A 22,330-nucleotide genomic window follows, 5' to 3' on the forward strand; every position below is an offset into this window, starting at 1 on the left:
TCTAACAATTAATGGTGAAAATCTATCCTTCAAGAAGAGGAGAATATGAACTATACACTTTTGAATCAGCTCTTCTTAAAGTTGCAAAGCTGGTCATAATGAAGCCGTACAAATTTTCTCCTAAATTAGGAGCTTATGTAGACTATTTCAATGACAAAGGCAGTACAGCTCTTATGTAGTAGTAAAGTGTGGACATGAAAAAGTTGTACAAACATACTATCTCAACTGGAACTAATGTTAACATTCAAGATAATATAGGGAGGACAGCCTAAGCTAGCTAGCGATAATGGTCATACTCGGATTGTTGAAATACTACTCAAAGAGAATGCACACATTAATGTTCAGAAAGAAGAGGGATATATGCGCTAATGCTAGCTAGCCATAATGGTCATACCAAGGTTGCTGAAGTACTACTCAAAGAGAATGCAGACTTTATATTCAAGCAAAAAACGGAGTGACTGCCTTAATGCTAGCTAGTGGAAAATGGTCATAACCAGGTTGTTGAAGTACTATTTTTTTAAATCTGATGCAGGCATTAACATTAAGGCAAAGAATGGTTGACCCTGCCCTAATGTAGCTAGTCAAAATGGTCCATACCAGGATTGCCGAAATCCTACTCAAAGAGAATGCAGATGTTAATGTGTCAAGATAAAAATGGAGTACGTCCAGTGTGCCTTATGCTAGCTAGTGGAAATGGTCATAACCAGGTTGTTGAAGTACTACTTAAATCTGATGCAGGTATTAACATTCCCAGGCAAAGAATGGATGGACTGCCCTAATGCTAGCTAGTCAAAATGGTTCATACCCAGATTGCTGAAATACTATTCAAGAGAATGCAGACGTTAATATTCAGGAAGAAGATGGATATACTGCGCTAATGCTAGCAGTCAAAATGGTCATACCCAGATTGCTGAAATACTACTCAAAGAGAATGCAAACGTTAATATTCAGGAAGAAGATGGATATACTGCGCTAATGCTAGCCAGTCCAAAATGGTATACCAGGATTGCTAAAATACTACTCAAAGAGAATGCAGAAGTTAACATTCAGACAAAAATTGGATCAACTGCCCTAATGCTAGCTAGTCAAAATGGTCATACTGACATTGCTGAGCTACTACTAAAAGCAAATGTAGATATTAACATTCAGAATAAAAAATGGAGTGACAGCCTTAATGCTAGCTAGTCAAAATGGTCATACCCAGCTGGTTGAAATACTACTCAAAGAGAACGCAGAGGTTAACATTCAGACAAAATTGGATCAACTGCCATAATGCTAGCTAGTCAAAACTGGACATACATGGATTGTTGAAGGACTACTAAAAAGAATGCAGAGGTTAACATTCAGACAAAAGTGGATCAACTGCCCTAATGCTAGCAAGTCAAAATGGTCATAACCAGGTTGTTGAAGTACTACTGAAAGCAGATGCAGGCGTTAACATTCAGGCAAAGAATGAGTGACAGCACTAATGCTAGCTAGTCAATGTTGGTCATACACAGGTTGCTGAAATACTACTCAAAGAGAATGCATATATTATATTCAGGAAGAAGATGGATACACTGCGCTAATACTAGCTAGTCAAAATAGTCATACCCAGATTGCTGAAATACTGCTCAAAGAGAATGCAGAGGTTAACATTCAAACAAAAATTGGATCAACTGCCCTAATAATAGCCAGTAAAAATGGTCATGCTAACATTGCTGAACTATTACTGAAAGCGGATGCAGATGTTAACGTTCAGAATATAAAATGACTGACTGCCCTAATACTAGCCAGTCAAAATGGTCATGCCCAAGTAGTTGACCTTCTAGTGGAAGAGCTTGTAGACATTGATGTTCAGGAAAAAAGTGGAAGAACAGCCTTAATGCTAGCTAGTATTAATGGACATCTTCAAGTAAGCTGAGTGTTTACTGCAATCACATGCAGATCCTCATGTATTAGCATTACAATGGAGCAACAGCATTTTCATTAGCAGCTTATAGTGGTAACAGAGATCTTGTTAATATGCTCTTAGATAAAGCTGAACCCACTACTGAGGAGATTGAAAAAGCAGTAGTAACATCATGTTATGGTGGTCATCCTACTCTCCTTACCTTCCTCTCAAACAAACTTCCACATCTCACTAATGATCAGAGAGAAACTACTAGACTCGTGTGTTAAAGGAGATTTAGGGTGTAGTTATATGGAAGACATTAGATAGTCCAGATACTCCATGGTACTTGGTCTTACTCCACTCATGGTAGCTTCATCATGTGGACATGTTGATATAGTCGATGCTCTTATACAAGCTGGAGCTGATGTCAATAAAAAAGAAAGTCATTTAGGGTTCACCCCTTTGTTCTTTGCAGTAAAAGGAGGACAATCCTCTTTAATAGTGGAGGCACTCTTAATGTATGGTGCCAGTTCCTAATATTATTGCTGTTACAAAAGAAACTCCATTAGATGTAGCTATTAGTGTTAGTAAGACATTTGAAATAAATGCCATTAATGAGCTATTAGTCAAATATGGAGGTCAAACAACATTACAATCACAGGAAAGAAAGAAATCAGAACCAAAGACAATATTGGATGAACTAAAAACCACAGCTACATCGTTACAAGCAACACATGAAGCAACAGTTATAAAAAACCTTCAAAAATAAAGGTGACATTATCAAGAGGAAGACAAAGCAAGAAATATCAAATTTCTCATCATTTATTGATTTTATTCACTTAAACCACATTACTCATACATTTAGAGATATCAATGTAAAACAAGATAGCAAGAAAGAAGTCAAAGAAGTATAATTGTTATATCTTCTGTCAATATTAACTAATTATATATTAATTATTATCTATTGTCAATGTCTTGTATCTTTTTTCTAAATTAAAGGTAATGATTTACCATATTTTTTAACTTAGAGCTAAACCATCTATTTCAACCTTAGTCAACCAGAAGGAAGACAGAGCAGAGAGGCTATTATTGATGGATGACATTTAAATATATGAATAAAAAAATAGCACCAAGAACTATTACGTGATACAAACACTTAGTAATTTAACAGTGCCTAAGATATTGCAGTATCACAACTTATGTAGGCAATGATAACCATGTGAAAAGATTACGTTTGGCAGTTTTAACTACAGATTTTAATAACATATGGGTTTACTCAATCTTCATTATCAGGATGTGTCAATAACATCACGTAACCAACACAATGTGTCCAAAATCAGTTCATTTTTTAGAAGAATCGATAAATGGCTATACACCATCAATTGACATTGCATCTGTTTTTGTAGAAATAACACAACATTATAAACACACAAAATACATAAATCTTAAATACATGTATTTTATGTTCTGATTTAAGATTATGTATTTGTGATGTTAGAGAGAAAGTTTGTATATCTCCACAAACATCATTTGACATTTATATCTATTTCACATCTATTTGGAAAAAAAAATCATGTTTTAGCTTGTATCTTTCTAGTTTATTTGAATCTTTTTTTTGTCATATTGATAATAATGTCATGATTTTTGTGCAGTTTGGGTGATGTTTATTTGAGGGAAGTACATGTTTTCATTTTTGCTAAATATTTTGAAAGTATTATTTGCACAATTATTAATTGTATCAATGAACACTAATATAATAAAAAATAGAGAACTGTGCTATAACTGCTCTATGAACTATTAATTTAAAAATAATATTCAAGTACTTGATCTTTATTAACTGCACTATTACTGGGACATTAATTTTTCAATTAATAATGTCTTTACCCAAAAAAACATCATGGCCCAATGGCAACAAACATTTGGTCATTGTTAAGAATACTATTTACATAATATAATTAAATGTGTTTTGGCAGAGTAACAAACACACACACACACGCACAGACAACTTCGCTTCATAAAACCTCATTCCACACATAGCAAGGTCATAAAGAGTTAGTGATCATAATCTTACTTTAATAACAATAGTCACACAAATCAATTTATTGACAGCTATAACTCCTAAAGTAGTAAAACAAAGAAGTCTAGTTTGTAACAACATTATAGCTAGTGTTATAGTTGATTATCTTTAAATGTATTGTTTAATTAGCAACTTTGTCATGTCTGATGAAACAAGATGTATCAAAAGTGCATTTTTAAACAATACCATTATCTCTTTAAAATTGCGAAAAAAAGTTTTAGATGACTAGTAAAAAAGTGTTACAGCAAAGTCACTCAAGTTTGGTCTATTCATTTTTGATATTCTATTCCTTGCACAAAGACAGCCATATTTTCATAAATGATATTGTGCCTGTAAAGTACTGCAAACAATATTCATTAGCTATCCCAAATAGTTTCATCTGACTTCCAGTATATGTCATTGACTTAACACTCATTTTTTAGTCAGAGGAGTTTGTTTACTAAATGTGAAAAATCAATTTGCATACTTATTGTGTTAGTTAAGAATTAATTCTTAACTAACACAATAAGTATGCAAATTGATTTGTTAACTTAATGTTAACTTAATTAAAGATCAAATTATTAAATATAAAAAGTCTGTTAAATAAATGTCTAAACAAGCCACATAGTACACTATATAAGGAACAGGACCATAATAATTAACTGCATAATTATAATCAGCCTAAAATGTAACTGCTTTTTACATAAACACAGTGGAATTAGAAGCCCACACTTTGCCAAAGTAATGTCAATATTTAGGAATAATTGAGGGATAAGGGATGAGTTTACTAGACACTAAGTATATTAGTAGTTTATGACAGGATAACTTTAAAAGTTTAAAGTGCTGATAAAGCATTTAAACTTAATAAAGTGGCATCATAGTACTATTCCCAATACAGTGAAGATATAGGAGATGTGACATCACTTTGAACCTAAGTTTATTTTTATCATATCTAACCACAAATGCTGTATTACACATATATTATTCTGTGATATATACAACTCATGAACCTACTTTATTATTACAGGACACAGTATACATAATAAGGTCATCATAGTTGGGTATATATATAACCTATACTTGTACTTCCTGTAAGTTAGAGAAATAGAAACCACCAATTATAAGTGTACAAAATGTAAACATATTCATCATCTTTCTATAGAACAATGACAAGAGTTATAACATTGATTTTATAAGTTACATTTAACACATCAAGTATAGATACAGATTAGTCTTTAAAGAAGGACTTCAGGGGGAGAGATAACAGTATATTTTAAACTACATGCAGTACTGCACAAACAGAATTTTGCTTATTAAATTGACAAGATAACTAGTTAGTAATATTATTTCAATGCATAAATTAAATATTCTAATACATAATACATTGATAGTGCCTTTAGAAAAAATAAGGGCACAGAACTGTTCAAATACATGAACCCTTCCTTAGAAGGTGGAGCTATAATTCTTAGTAAAATAAACATTTCTTGTTTTCCTGGCTTTATTTCATTTTTAATTGATGTTGAGCTATTCAATCTTCTATATATCTATACAGTCTGTAGTAAAGTGTTGATATCACTGTGGTATACAGATAGGAACACGTTTACTAAATATGTATAGAAAGTTGTCTTTTGATATTCGGATTGATTTTGCAGGGTATTATGATTGATATCATTCAATGGAGAGCTATATGATTGGATTATGGTATTGTTATCTAATACCACATTCTGCTAAAAGGACTCTCTTTACTGCTGATACTGCAGGATAGATAAAGTCACTATTGAAATCAGGAGATGAAGGTGGAAGTACCTTAGTATTCTCTTTAGTCTTTATTCTTGTAACTTCTCATTTTATCAGGTGATATATTGAACTCAACCATGATTTCTGATCAATTAGCTATTATATCATACCTTCAACTTTTAATGGGATTTTAAGGGAAAAATTAAACAATCTAGCAATAACCTGAAAATATATATCATCTTAGTCATACACTCAATTTCTCAAACAGTGGAATTCATGTATCAAGATTTATTTAGCTTATCTTTTTGTGATGTTTACAAGTTTTATTTATAGAGAGAAAACCTAGCATTGTATTAATCATGTGAATGATAACATTTAGCAAGTACAAAGATATAAAACTAGATACATAAGACACAAGTGACTTGTTATGTAGGTTCTAGCTTAATATTTGCATCTATTATAACAATCACATGATAATTTCAGTTGGGAACCCATAGCATAGCAAGGAAGAAGGAGCATGCAACTTCTGTTTGAAAGCTATTACAGTAACTTTTCAACCAAACGATTGACTCATGTTAGTTTGGTTATTTTCCTATTTTGTATTTAATTTAAACACTATATAGGATTTCAAATTGTTGTATATATATATATATTATATATATATATTATAATTGAGCACTAAGAACATGGTACGATATCTGAGTTAAGGACATTTCAACTCGAATGTCTTCGTCAGCTATAAAAAGTATTCCCAATACCATCAATACAGACCAAGGAATACAGATAAATCCAATGAGGAAAATTTTATTCTACCTCATCCTACTCAAGGATTGACCACACCCAACAAAATGTTAGCTGAACTATTAGCATCTTATACTAACTACAAGCGCCATCTTGCTTGACTCCATCTGTCTATTGTGATGTCATACATAAACACACTATATGCATGATCTAATTTTTAGTATATAAGTGAATGTAATTTCTCTGTTCTTGATAGCTGACGAAGACCTTCGGGTTTTGAAACATCCTTAACTCAGATATCATATCATGTTCTTAACACTCAATTATATATATATATATATATATTATATATTATATATATATAATATATATAGAACAGAATTAAAGGACAAAAGAACAGAGCTCTCGCTGTGTTGCTGTTACTCCGAGTTTCACGCGTTATGCGATCGTCAGACAGCTTGTCTGACGATCGCATAACGCGTGAAACTCGGAGTAACAGCAAACACAGCGAGAGCTCTGTTCTTTTGTCCTTAATTCTGTTCTAACCCGCTCTGTCTAACGACATCGAGCACTCTTCAACAGACTTAGATACTTCAGTATATATATATATATATATATACATATATATATATATATATATATTTATATATATATATATAAGATTGAATAGCTCAACATCAATTAAAAATGAAATAAAGCCAGGAAACAAGAAATGTTTATTTACTAAGAATTATAGCTCCACCTTCTAAGGAAGGGTTCATGTAGTTGAACAGTTCTGTGCCCTTATTTTTTTCTAAAGGCACTATCAATGTATTATGTATTAGAACAGCAACACAGCGAGAGCTCTGTTCTTTTGTCCTTTAATTCTGTTCTAACCCGCTCTGTCTAACGACATCGAGCACTCTTCAACAGACTTAGATACTTCAGTATATATATATATATATATATACATATATATATATATATATATATATATATATATATATATATATTATATATATATATATAGCAATTTGAAACTATAAAACATGGTAAACAATCTATACAATATAACTATATATATAGCATTATTTAACTGGTCAGCGTTTTTACGCTATTTTCAAATTTATCTTATGACAATAATATGCTTGTGAATAGATCAGATAATATGATAGAATAGGGAACTTTGGTCAATACACAAAATGTTGGTTGTTTAAGAATATGCACTGTTAGAGTTATAGCAGTTTAAGGTGCTTTTGCAGGGACACACATACTCTAACCCACAAACTGAACTGTCGTACAAATGTTTGGCCACTATTCTAATAATTATCGTACCATCAATGAATTTTTACTCCACACTAAGAATCAGGCATTCACTAGTAAAATTTTCTAAAGTAAGAAGTTGCATCTGCTATAGAAAAGTCTAATTAAGGTTTATCAATAACTTGACAATGTATACTGTTGACAATGAAACAAAAACATCAAAAACTTCAAACAAAATTTCTTTATGCCAAGTCACTTTCAGATCTTGTTATAAAAACTTACTTTCTTATAATAAGACTATAAACTTGACTGACTTTGCTATAAAAAAATATTACTTATTCATTAACAAAACAACACCTATATTCGTGTGACAGGCTAATTTGAGTGACCTGTAGTAAATTTCTAAGAATCACAGAAATTACTGTGTATATATTCAGATTATTTCCCTTTACACAAAATGCATTAGCACAAACTTTCACTAGTGCAAATTTTATATTATAATTAACTGTCATAATGACATTATGATAATAATGCTCACCTCTCTAGATTCTATAGGCAGTCTTTATGACATCCATATTCACTACGTCCAGTCATGAACAGTCAACTGACAAAGTATAACAGAATATTTGTTGCAATAATACTTGATACTGAATGGTAAAACTACTTACTTATAACATGAGGTCATAACCAGCCTGAATACTGCACTGTCTACTTCAAATTTTAAAAGTAGTTAACTCATGCAACATTCCTGATAATGTGATCAAGATGATTGAAAAACACCAAGAGCCAAACAGAGCAGAAAGAAGAGAGGAAAGAGATATCTAGAGAGTGAGAGAGAGACTTGTTGCTAGTCTTGAACTAATACTACTGAAACAACCAACCTCAATACATGAGACTAGACCTCTATTAAGATTTTAAAACTAATCTTCAGACCAGCAAACATGTCATTAAGTGATCAAGGGAACAGCTGAGCTCGGTAACAAACACTATAAAGTACTCTCATTAGGCAAGAAAAACATCGTCAGTTACTCTTTCCTACTCTCAAGTTCAGTCAGTGTTTGAAATGATTTCGTTGCGTAGCAACGATCGAACTGGGTATTAAATAGAACTACATAGCACGAACGCAGTTTTTATTAGTAGCATAGGACTAGCACATGCATTAAGAATGTCTTTATTATTGAAGCATCTTTACCACCTTTTATTGCAAAGAACAAAGGAGTGCACCCTAAAAGACTTTCTTGTTTATTGACATCAGCTCCAGCTTGTATGAGAGCATCCACTATATCAACATGTCCATATAATGAAGCTACCATTTCCTTGCTGAATGTTAATGTATGTATTTGCTTTGAGTAGTATTTCAGCAACCTGAGTATGACCATTTTGACTAGATAACATTAGGGCAGTGACCTATCTCTTCTTTGATTGTTAATTTCAGTTTGTTGTTCTATCAGTACTGTAACAATATTAAAATACCCATAATAACTTGCAATTATGAGTGCATTTGAGCCATCTAAGATCTGTAAATTTTGGCTAGTACCTGCCAAGAGGAGGGTACTGACAATTACATAATAATTGTTTTGACATGCTATAATCAATGCCTCATGTCGAGCCTTCATTATCCTGAATCAGCTGATACTAGTGTTTGTACAACTTGTTTATGTCCACCTTCACTAGCTATCATAAGTGCTGTGTTAGCTTTTTTATTTCAGTGGTCTACATCTACCTCCCAAATTAAATAGAAATGGTACAGCGTCATTATGAACAGCTTTTGCTGAGCTGACTCAAAGTAAAGTTCATGTTCTCATCTTCTTCCTAGATAGATTTGCCATTAATTTTTAGACCAAAGATAAGATGCATAAACTATAGTTTTTGCTATGACCATATACCATGAGAAAATCACTATTTGATTCATGAACAATGTATATTTTTTAATACAAACTATAAGCCTGTGGTGATCTCGATATACTTTAAAATTGACTGTTTGGACTTGTGAGGACGTAAATGTCGTATTAGTAGATAAATTCATTCAATAGTAGCTTCACCATTTATTATTCAACTCCATATAAATTTGGGGCATGTTTATAAATTTGCTGCTAAGTGCGATAAACACACTGTAATAATAATTATTAATATGTTATTTTTACAAGTAATTTGTACTTTACATGGATGGATTTCTATGGAATATAGAAATCATGTGAATTACTCACTGTATAATTTGTTGCTTTGTAAAAGTACAACATACCAACAAATTATACAGTGAGTATTTGACAAAAAAGTTTGATATTCCATAGTAACCATCCATGTCAGGTACAAATTTGTTGTTAAAATGATCTATTAATTTTGACATTGTAATTGCTTTCAGTTAATTTTTGAGATTTTTCAATGTAGTTAAGCAAAAAAAAAAAAAAAAAAAAAAAAAAAAAAAAAAAAAAAAAAAAAAAAAAAAAAAAAAAAAAAAAAAAAAAAAAAAAAAAAAAGTAAAAAAAACAAGAAAAAAAAAAAAAAAAAAAAAAAAAAAAAAAAAAACGGAGTCAGCCTTAATCGTATGTTCTTTAAGTTGCTGACATGACTTTTATTATCATCCCCAAAACATTTATCATTAAGAAACCTCTCACTCATTTCCATAATTAACTCACAGTCTAAGAAGTCAAAATATGGATGTAGTTCTTGAAAATTTCATTTAAATAACTGATGTCACTCACTTGGTTTACCAATCCAGTCCATTTCTTGTTCAATCCATCTAATAAAGTCCACTAGTACTAGTTGTTGATGTTGTAGTTTATGATCAAGTGATGATCGAACAATTATCATTAAATCACGAAACTTTCAGTGTAGGATTACTAAAGCCGTTTCAATTTATTTTTCTTCCTCTTTATTTTCTAGTGTTATTGTTGTTATAAATATTTGAGGAACTACATGAAAGGATAATAATTACCATTACTTTAATAATATTAGAATACCTTGTCAAAATAGATGTTGTTGATGAGTTTTTGCTAGACTTTTGATGCTAGAGTATATTCTTGTGATTTTTTCCAAAGCACATCTTGCCATGATATCTCAGGATGAACATTAAACCATTTTGTAAAAAGAGCAGCTTTTTGTTGGTCATTTTCCTTCTTGTCACATTCAATTACTTGGATGTGCTCAATTTTTATTTCCAGGTAAGAACATACCAAACTTTTACCAAATGACTAGAGGATCTAGTAATTCTATTAACTGTCATACTTTGTTTAACGTGCAGACATAACAGGATCTGCTGACATTATTAATAACTATATAGTACTTTATAGTATAGACAACTGCAAACAACTACTGGCAATTTAATTCCTTGTTTGGTTGCTATTGAAATGCATTAGTTGTGCTGTCTTTATAAGGTGGAGTTGTGTTAGTCAAACTGTAAGAGGGTCAGTAAGTATTTCTCCAACAATATATTTTACTGTTATATAATTGAACTTAGACAACAATTTAAACTTTTCATGACATCATATCCCTAGTCTGATGTTGCTGCATGTGGCATCAATGCTAAAAGTACAGATAGTATAGAATGAATTTTGGTATTATAAAATTATCTTAATCATAATCATTGTTCAACAAGCCTTCTTCATCAACCTTAAATTATTTTGGCTTCTCTTCTGATATTTCATTTTTCATTTACTTTAGATTATGCTAAATTCTTAAACTCTATTTTAATAAGTCAATTCATTATACTTTTTTGTTTCCAATCTTTATACAGATGTTTTCTCTCTAACACAGGGTGTTGTAATTGACTCTGTTCGTGTTTTGTCCTAGTGAAAAAATTCACTCATTGATCTTGTGTTTATGTCTTCTCCTGTTCTTCATATTTTCCAAGTGTTGGAAACTCAAATCATCTTAGTCTTTATATCACACTGAAGGTCATATGGAGATATACCAATGCTGACTTTGATTGAGCATGTCAAAACCAAGAGGACTTGGAGTTTGAATATACAGTTGATAACTCTGATGGTTCAAACACATTGCATTGAAAAAATCTTAATGACAGTTATGGTGGAGAGCTATTCTACCTCAATGAATAAATCAACCATGAGTGAAATAAAAAGTCATTACTATGATGAAAAGAAGTCTTACTACTATAAAGTCAGACAACATGGTATAACCAAAGACTTTGAAAACTACAAATGACAGAGGAACAAAGTTGTATCAAGCTAAATTTAATTTTTTTCTTGTAACTAAAATTAATTGTACATACGGTAATTTAAGGCCTTTTGTTCAACAATGTGATGCTTAAATGTAAATAAAAGTTGTTATCCCAACATGATAAATTGTTTTGTTACAGTTGAAGATGACGGAAAAGCACACATTTTAGACACCTTTTTTATACAAAACATTAATTGTTCCCAACCACTGTTAAATGTAGACAGCTTCCAGAACATCAAAAAAATGCCCCCAATGAACTGTTGTGTACAGAAGATAAATCTTTGGCTTCATCTCCAGTGTTTATACTGCTAAAACTATTAGACAGATGGCATTCTGTCCATGTTAATATTTGTAGTGATTTATTTTCTCCAATACTCTTAATAGAGGAGTATTATATTAATAATATTATATATTATATATTAACTAACAGGTGGTTCTTGGTGTAACTTGACTATGATGACATCATCATGACATGACACATACTGATGTCATCAGAGTACAAGTTATACTACACACCACTCTACCATATACTCCAATTATTAATAGTATATGTACAAATAATGTGTCATACCAACTGAATGGTATCCAACATCATATGTAATCAAGATATACAGCATTGACATGGAGAAAACAGAGTGTTGAGAATCAGTTCAGAAAAAGAGTTTCAAATGGTGTCAACAAACTTCAAAAGACAGCTAGTCTTAATTAATTGGCTGCTTTATATAATCAAAAAACAACACTAATTGTTGAATAATAGTTTTTACAGGCATTCAATAAACAAACACATCATAAGATCTAAATAAACATGCCAGATGAAAAAAACATAAGTAATTTATATGTATATTTTGAACCTTACTAATCTTGTAAGTTACACTCGATGTTATATTGCAACATTCAACTATCTACAATAGCTACCTATACTGCTGATATAACTTCTCAAATGCTCTACTCTACTCTCTAGAGCAACTAGGAAGACCAGATATATGTCTTCAAAAAACCCAGCTCTTATTCATTGAGGCTATATATATACATATCTATATAATTATATACATTTAATAATATATATATATATATATATATATATATATATATGCATGTAGAACAACTAACCCATTGCTTGAATGTCTTTAGATCTGCAGTAGACATCTCTAGAAACGGAGACATCTAATAGAGCAGTTATTCTTGAAGCTCTATCATTTTCAATTGTACTGACAAGTGTATCCTTCTTTTCGCATGCACTAAATCTCTACATAAACTACAAACTCGACTGCTTGAAGCCATGCTTAAATGCATGTAGTAAATAGAACATCTTCAGTATAAACCCATCCCATTGTTTGTCATTGCCATTAAAATTTGCAATTACGATGTCATAACTATATTAAATTACGCGCATACGCAGAACGTGGTTACTAATAATTAAGGGGTGGGGCTATACTGCACAAAAGGAAGTTTACAGTGCTGACTCATTGGTGGCCCTTACTACTAGGTTTTGCTACAGTTGGTAATAATGTCTGATCCTGCTTTGTCTGTTAGGCCAAAGTATGACCAGTTAATAGAATTACTGGATACTCTAGTCAATTGGCAAAAGTTTGGTACTTTCTTACCTGGTATTAAGAGTGAACATATCCAAGTAATAGAACGTGACAAAAAAGGAAAATGACCAACAAAAAAGCTGCTCTTTTTATGAAATGGCTTAGTCTTCATCCTGAGGCATCGTGGCAAGATGTGTTGTTTGCACTAGAAAGTCACAAGAATATTCTCTAGCTTCAAGAATATATCAAAAACTTAACACACACTTTATCAACAGCTTCAACTACTTCTCAAGGTATATTATTGTAACAATTACAAATAATGATGTGTCATCTCATCCTGTAGATCCTCAAGATCTTGTTAAAACAGTTGTGTTAGAAAATGAAGAGAAGGAAAAAGAACTTCAAACCACATTAGAACACCTTGACAGAAAACTTTAGTGTACTAATGGTTGCTGTTCGATCATCTCTAGATCATAAACTACAAAATCAAACAACTAGTACTAGTGGACTTTATTAGATGGATTGAACATCGAATGAAGTGGGTTGGGCAACTAAGTAGCATTATTGAGTTTGATGAAATTTTTCTAAGACTACACCCATTTTTGACTTCTTAGACTGTGGCTTGATTGTAGATATGAGTGAACAGTTTCTCAATGATAAACCATTTGGAGACAATCACCTTGTCACTGAACTTAAAGAACATAAAATTAAGGCCAATATTCTTCGTTGTTCATCTACAATCAAAGAACTTCAAAGTCATTTGAAAAGTATATACTCTCCATATCTGAGAGATTTATCAAACATGCCACAAATTCAATAGAGCTACATAATCCATGGACCGAAGCTACTATTGAAGGACTTTATCTTTTAATACGGCATCTACTTCCTCACAGATCAAAGCAATCTATTTTAAAGTATATTGAGATCACAACAGGCTCAGTTCGTATTAAATACATTGTCCACGAATCAAATACTGATTGTCTCATAGCTTATGCTCGAGGCAAGCTACAGTTTATGCGTCTCATTGGTGTCTTGTTCTAACTATTAATGGTGAACGTATCCTGGAAGAAGATGAGAATATGAACTTTACTTTTGAGTTGGCTCTTCTTAAAGCTGCAAACATTGGCCATAATGAAGTTATACAATTTCTTCTCAAGTTAGGAGGTCATGTAGACCATTGCAATGAAGAAGGAACATCAGCACTTATGATAGCTAGTGAAAATAGACATGAAAAAGTTTTACAAAACACTAGTATTAGCTGGCACTAATGTTAACATTCAAGATAATGAAGGCTGGACTGCCCTAATGATAGCTAGTGAAAATGGTCATACCCAGATCGTTGAAGAACTACTCAAAGTGCATGCATATATTAATATTCAGACCAATGATGGAGGGACGGCCCTAATGATAGCTAGTCAAAATGGCCATTCCCAGGTTGTTGAACAACTACTCAAAGAGCATGCAGACGTTAACATTCAGACCAATGATGGATGGACAGCCCTAATGATAGCTAGTCAAAATGGTCATTCCCAGGTTGTTGAGCAACTCAAAAAGTATGCAGACCTTAATATTCAGACACATGATGGATGACCGGCCCTAATGATAGCTAGTCAAAATGTCATACCCAGGTCATTGAACAACTACTCAAAGAGCTTGCAGACGTTAACATTCAGACCAATGATGGATGGACAGCCCTAATGATAGCTAGTCAAAGTTGTCATACCCAGGTCATTGAACAACTACTCAAAGAGCATGCTGACGTTAACATTCAGACCAATGATGGATGGACAGCCCTAATGATAGCTAGTCAAAATGGCCATTCCCAGGCTGTTGAGCAACTCAAAGAGCTTGCAGACGTTAATATTCAGACCAATGATGGATGGACGGCCCTAATGATAGCTAGTCAAAATTGTCATACCCAGGTCATTGAACAACTACTCAAAGAGCATGCAGATATGAATATTCAGAGCAAAGAAGGTGTTACTGCCTTAATGAAAGCTAGCGAAAAGGTCATACCCAGGTTGTTGAACAATTACTCAAAGAGCATCCAGATATTAATCTTCATAGCAAAGGTGTTACTGCCTTAATGAAAGCTAGTGAAAAAGGTCATACACAGATCATTGAACAACTACTCAAAGAGCACGCAGATGTTAACATTCAGACCGAAGAAGGTGTTACTGCCTTAATGAAAGCTAGCGAAAAAGGTCATACCCAGTTATTGAACAATTACTCAAAGAAGATGCAGATATTATATTCAAAACAAGAATGGAATAACTGCCCTAATGATAGCTAGTGCATATGGTCACACACAGGTTGTTGAACTATTAGCTAAAGAACTCGTAGACATTGATGTTCAGATGGAAGATGGACGTACAGCTTTAATGTTCGCTTGTCATTATGGACATATTGAAGCAGCTGAGTGTTTACTACAATCACATGCAGATCCTCATATAACAGCACACAATGGATCAACAGCATTTTCATTAGCAGCTTATAGTGGTAACAGAGATCTTGTTAATATGCTCTTAGATAAAGCTGAACCCACTACTGAGGAGATTGAAAAAGCAGTAGTAACATCATGTTATGGTGGTCACCCTACTCTTATTACCTTCCTCTCAAACAAACTTCCGCATATCACTAATGATCAGAGAGAACTACTAGACTCATGTGTGTTAAAGGAGATTTAGGAGCAGTCATAATGAAAAACATTAGATAGTCCAGATACTCCACTGGTACTTGGTCTTACTCCACTCATGGTAGCTTCATCATGTGGACATGTTGATATAGTGGATGCTCTCATACAAGCTGGAGCTAATGTTAATAAACAAGAGAGCCTTTTTCAGTTAACTCCTTTGTTCTTTACAATAAGAGGTAGCAAATTGTCTTCAACAACAGAGACAACTGTTAATGTATGGTGCTCATCCAAATGTCATGTTGACAACAATACACCATTGGACGTAGCTAATAAGATGAAAGAAAAATCCATTAGTGAGCTACTAATCAACTATGGAGGTCAAACCATATCACAGTTAAAGAAAGAAGAATACAAATTTTTTCAAGCTTCAGTCATTGTTACCAACATTAGATGAAGAAGCCACAGCCAAATCATTATTACCAAATTATATAACACTGTTTGAAGAGTCAAGATACACTCTCAAGAGGAAAAGGCAAGGGAAAGGTCTTTAGAAATACAAAGTTTTACATCTCTAATGAGTTCATTCACTTAAAATTCCAGTATGCACAAACTTAGAAATACCAGTGTAAAACAAAACAACAAAAAAAGAAGGCAAAGAATTATATCTACTGCTAAAACTAATTTTATAGTTATTAGGTTTATACTGACGCATTATATATAAAATACATTGATGTGTGTTTTCAATTTCAATCTTGGTCATTGATAAGGAATGGTTGATCAATAGAAAGTAAAAAAAAAGAATTAACTGTGAAACTTTCTAGTTTCACAATGTATTGAACTCACTCCATCCAATTGATTTACTTGAAACCTTTTGACTATCAAAAGTTGCACTCTTGACATCTATTTACTGGCAATATTTTATCAAAATGTTAATTCTCCATGGATGACCCAGTACATTGTATGTAGTTTGTGGGTATACTAATTGGTCTCCTCCCAATTTCCTTCTATTACATGGTTATCGCTTGGCCCTGACCCTCAATGTCTCATTTCTATTTGGTATCATTTATTAGGTGACATTCATTTTCAGACCACAATACTGTTCCCAAGACATTGTAAAGTTTTCATTGATAATAATTATTGTTATTATTAATATTCGTGGTCTAAATCAAGCGTGACAAGAGGAAAACGTCATTAGTAGATTGTCTATACTTATAAATTAAACTGATTGTAAATATCTGGACGTAAATGGTAAAGGTTAAATAAATTCCTACATACCATAACTATGACTATCGCAAAATATTGCTACTCTAGAAAGTTGCCTTCAGTGTTCATAATGTCAGTAGATTCTGCCTTGTCTGTTAGACACAAAGTCTGACCAGTTAATAGAATTATTAGATGCTCTAGTCAATTGGCAAAAGTTTGATTTTTTCTTATCTGGAATTAAAAGTGAGCATATCCAAGTAATTGAATGTGACACCAGAGGAACTGACCTACAAAAAATGGCTCTATTCTCAAAATGGCTTAATGTTCATTCTGAAGCATCATGACAGGATGTACTGTTTGTACTAGAAAGTCACAAGAAATATTTCCTAGCATCAGCAGTATATCAAAAATTTAACATAACTTTATCGACAGCTTCAATTATTTTCTCAAGGTATACTATTGCAATAATTACAAATAATGATTATGTCATCTCTCCATGTAGATCCTTGAGAACTTATAAAGACAGTCATGTTAGAAAATAAAGAGAAAGAAGAAGAACTTCAAACCACATTAGAACACCTAGATAGAAACTTTAGTGTATTAATGGTTTGCTGTTGATCAGCCCTAGATCATAAACTACAACATCAACAACTAGTACTAGTGGACTTTATTAGATGGATTGAACATCGAATGAAGTGGGTTGGGCCATTTCCATTTCTTAGACTTTGCCATAATTGTTGATATGAGTGAACAGTTTCTCAAAGATAAATCATTTGGAGACAATGACCTTGTTTGGGAACTTGATAAGGTTAAAGCTAAAAGACTTTGTTCTTCACCTACAGTAAAAACAGCTTAGAGATGACCTTTAAAAAAAATTTACTTTCCACATCATACAAATCCATCAAACATGCCTCAAATCTATATTTCAATAAGCAAGTGCATAGGATGAAGCTAATATTAAACAATTTTATCTACTAATAAGACATTTACTACATTACAAGTCAAAACAGTCTATTTTGAAGTACATTGATATTGATACAGGCTCAGTTCGTATTAAATAAATTGTCCATGAATCATATGTTGATTGTCTTAGAGCTTATGCTCAAGGCAAACTACAGTTTATGTGTGTCATTGGTACCTTTGGTCTAACAATTAATGGTAAACCTATCTAATTGAAAGAAGATGAGAATGTGAACTTAACTTTTGAGACAGCTCAATGAAGCTTTGCAATTTCTTCTCACATTAGGATATGATGTTAATATCCAAGGTATATTAATGAAAACTGGATTGTGTTATTGATAGCTAGTAAAAATGGTCAAACAGAGGCCATTGAACAACTACTGAAACAGCATGCAGATGTTAACATTTAGAGTAGAAATATATGGACTGCCATAATGAAAGCTAGGAAAAAGGGTCATACCCAGATTGTTAATGTACTACTCAAAGAGAAACACAGAAGTCAATATTCAGACCAAAAATGGATGGACTGCTCTAATGATGGCAAGTCCAAATGGTCATACCCTGGTTGCTGATGAATTACTCAAAGAGTACATACATACTAATATTAGAACAAAAAAAAGATGGACACCCCTAATGCTAGCTAATAAAGATGGTCATACTCAGGTTACTGAAAAACTACTCAAAAAGCATGCAAATGTCAGTATTCAGACCAATGATGGATGAACTGCCCTAATGGATACTAGTCTGAATGCATGGTCATATCCAGGTTATTGAACAATTATTGAAAGAGCATGCTGACATTAATGTTCAGAACAAGGGAGGAGTGACTGTGACTGTTCTAACGATAGACAGTAGAAATAGTTATACCCAGATCATTGAAACTATACTACTCAAAGGAGCATACAGATGTTAACTATCAGAACAAAAATGGATGGACTGCCTTAATGAAAGCTCATGAAACAGTGATACCCATATTGTTGAGCTACTGCTCAAAGGGCATGCAAATATTAATATTGGACCATTGATGGATGGACTGCTCTAATCATAGCTCGTCCAAGTGGTCATAAATTGTTGTTTGTACAACTTCTCAAAAGGAGTTTGTAATCCGGGACCATGGACTGCATGGAATAGAATGGACCATAAATTTTATTATGTAAAAAATATAATCATTGTGTTAGTTATATGAAATTAATACATTTGTTATACATAAATAAAAAATACACTGTCACCATTTAAATGTTTAACAATGATGCCAAAAGATTAATTCACTACTGGAATTAGAGTTTGCTTTATATCACTGGGAATATGTAGACAGAAGATTGGCTGTACATTTTGAATACAGGAAGGGTGAAGTCATAGTGACAGATGGTTTTACTCCTTGGGATCACAAGCATGTCTGTAGGATCAAACTTTCAGCTAAAAAAAGGATCACATTTCAGCTAGTCAAATTAGATGGAGGTTGAAGGATATGTCTTATTTCTTTGACATACTTGAATATTTCCCTGAATGTGTTTTTTAAATAGAAAGGGTTAGTAAAGAATGGAACTTTAGGTAAATGAACTGTTAAGGATTAATCTTTACAGCACTAGAACTACCAATACACAACACACTATTACTAGTACTAACTTTAAATTAGACATTTATATATAGTAACAAAAATCACTCATAAGCTAGTTGTAGATGGATTGATTATATAGTATATTTGTCTTCCGAATAATTGTTGTCTTGCTTCTGGGTTGGTTTTTGCTTCTTTGATGTTTTGGTTGACCTCCTTTTTCTCCTTCTACATTATAGTTGCCACCCTTTACCTCTGCTGTTATAATATTGTATGGAAGGTTGCAAGCCCAGTTGGGACAGTCTGAGATCGTTACTGTTGATCCATACTCCCTAAAAACTAAACATCAAACATTAAAGTATGTGACCAAAGGTTGAACTGTCTCACTGAGGAATGCAGAGACCAGACTGTCCCACTGGGTTTCCATAATATCAGAAGTACACCAGGAATTAAGATATGAACCAAATAACAAACTCTTGTAGATTAGTTTCAGACAGTCAGCACATGATAACACGTGGCTGTAAAACAACTACATCCTATGTGTTGAGAAAGATGTGGTGTCTCAGAGAAGTTCATGTAGAAGATAAAACCATCTTTGTCATTTTCCCATGACAATTGCCTTTGAGTTTGACAAGAGATCATTAGCTTTCTTCCACATACAATATGGTATAGAAGTAATTCCTGACGCAAGAAAGAGATTGATGAATTTCAGCTCACCCTCAATGGAATTCGATCATCCTTCTGAAGCAGGTTGTTTAGAGGTCAAGAGGCATCTTTATGAATCTAAAAAAAGGCAACTTTTTTTAGCAGAGAGTTGACAGATATATACTTGACTATAATATTGCAGGAAAACTAGACATCTGTCCTAGACGACCTGATTCTCTTACATGAGACACATTGTCATTATGCATCTTATGATCAACATCTTGGTGTGAAACTGTATTATGTGCTTGCATCTGGAGACCTCTCATGCTGTTCATTTTATAAAATTTCTAACAGTTGCCATCTTCATTTGTACTATTAAGTTATCTGTTTTCTTTCAGAGTTCTCATTTCTTGTCCAAATATGTTGCCTGTTAACATTAGAAGATGTTCTGTACCCATTCAATAGTCTTACAATGCTGAGATTATCACCACATAATGTGACATAGTGATATTGATGCAAAAGACAACACTTTGCTCAATGTTTTTAGAGTGTAGGGTGTGGCTGCTTCTTTTGCAAATTAGTTGATATGGTTGTTGACATTTATCAGGCTTCAATTTTATTTTAAATTTTCTGGTATACGTATAATTGGATTTAATGATAAAGAAAAAACGTGGTTGCCTTAAGTTACCTGGAGCGGCTGTTACTCTAATAATCTCTCATCTGCCCTAGCTCATATTCATTTTGGAACACCAAACTGGATAACTCTTTAGTATCAGTAGAAAACAGGTTACTTGGCAGATTTAAGAGTGTACGGTTCTTGTCGCTCTTTTCATATAGTCCTCACCACATTTTCTAATTAACGCCACGACTGTCACCTATTGGTCCATGGACGAAGCTAGAGCCCTCTTCAATCTACACAAGAAGCAACGAGTTTCCTAGGAGCTCCATCACTCGTCTAGGCAACCGATTGAGAGAACTCGAATCCGATCCTGATGAGGCTGGTGTCTCTGATCGTGCAAAGCAGCTATTAGTGAACCTTGATGAAGCTGATTCAGATTTCAAGTCGTTACACTATCAGGTACTGGATCTCATTGATGAGAGTGATGATGAAGCTCTTAGGAAGGAACAAGATATATTAGATCAACATGAAGATACTGTTGCTGCACTTATATTTACGTATTCAAAAAATAATGACGCACACAACCACACCACCTATTGAATTATCTACACTTGATCCTCACAAGATGACAGCCCGTTGACTATCAAAGACTGGAGTTTAGTCTTAGGAATGCAGAGAGTGGCCTCAGTGGCCTATCTGAAGATCATGATGACTCCTCCCTATTAAAGCAATTCATGGAACAACTTGCTGATCATAAGCGTGAGTTGTCCACCATACACGAAGACCTCATATCACTAGATCTTGAGAATGATCATGAGCTGGTAACTCAACATGTTGCTCTTGAGAGATTGCAGTTTGAATACTCCCATAAAAATAAGGAAATTAATGAGCACCATATCCAAAATCAATGCACCTGTTGCAGATGATATGGGAGTCAGGCTGCCTAAGCTTGATGTGCCCCCCTTTGATGGTGATGTACTCACTGGTCCCAGTTTTGGGAACAGTTCAAGATATCAGTACATGACCAGCCTCATCTGTCAGACTCCAAAAAAACTCGTCTATTTGCAACAAGCAATTAAGAATGGCTCTGCTAAACCAGTTTTCAAGGGACTCTCACACTCAGGTGAGAATTACAATGAAGCCATTGACTGTCTCAAGTCACATTTCAATCGTCCTCGTCTTTTACATCATGCTCAAGTGCGTAGATTGTTGAAGCTACCTCCTTGAAGGATGGCAGTGGCAAGGAGTTGAGGCGACTACATGATACAGTACAGCAACACCTAAGAGCATTAAAGGCCATGGGTTCTGAGCCTGATGAGTCATTCATCACGTCAGTCATCGAGCTCAAGCTTGATG

General features: G+C 33.3%; 1 protein-coding gene across 1 annotated transcript; it reads left to right on the top strand.

Annotated features, from left to right (window-relative positions):
* The first annotated feature begins 975 nt into the window (after positions 1-975).
* LOC121391526 (ankyrin repeat domain-containing protein 29-like) lies at positions 976-22,201 on the top strand. The gene is made up of 6 exons (XM_041523123.1): positions 976-1,131; positions 14,738-14,890; positions 14,986-15,213; positions 15,360-15,561; positions 16,118-16,228; positions 21,897-22,201. Exons 1-6 carry the CDS (start codon positions 976-978, stop codon positions 22,199-22,201), a joined length of 1,155 nt encoding a protein of 384 aa, XP_041379057.1.
* Positions 22,202-22,330: the final 129 nt, after the last annotated feature.

The sequence above is a fragment of the Gigantopelta aegis genome, unplaced genomic scaffold, assembly GCF_016097555.1.
Source record: "Gigantopelta aegis isolate Gae_Host unplaced genomic scaffold, Gae_host_genome ctg2592_pilon_pilon, whole genome shotgun sequence".
NCBI lineage: Eukaryota > Metazoa > Mollusca > Gastropoda > Neomphalida > Peltospiridae > Gigantopelta > Gigantopelta aegis.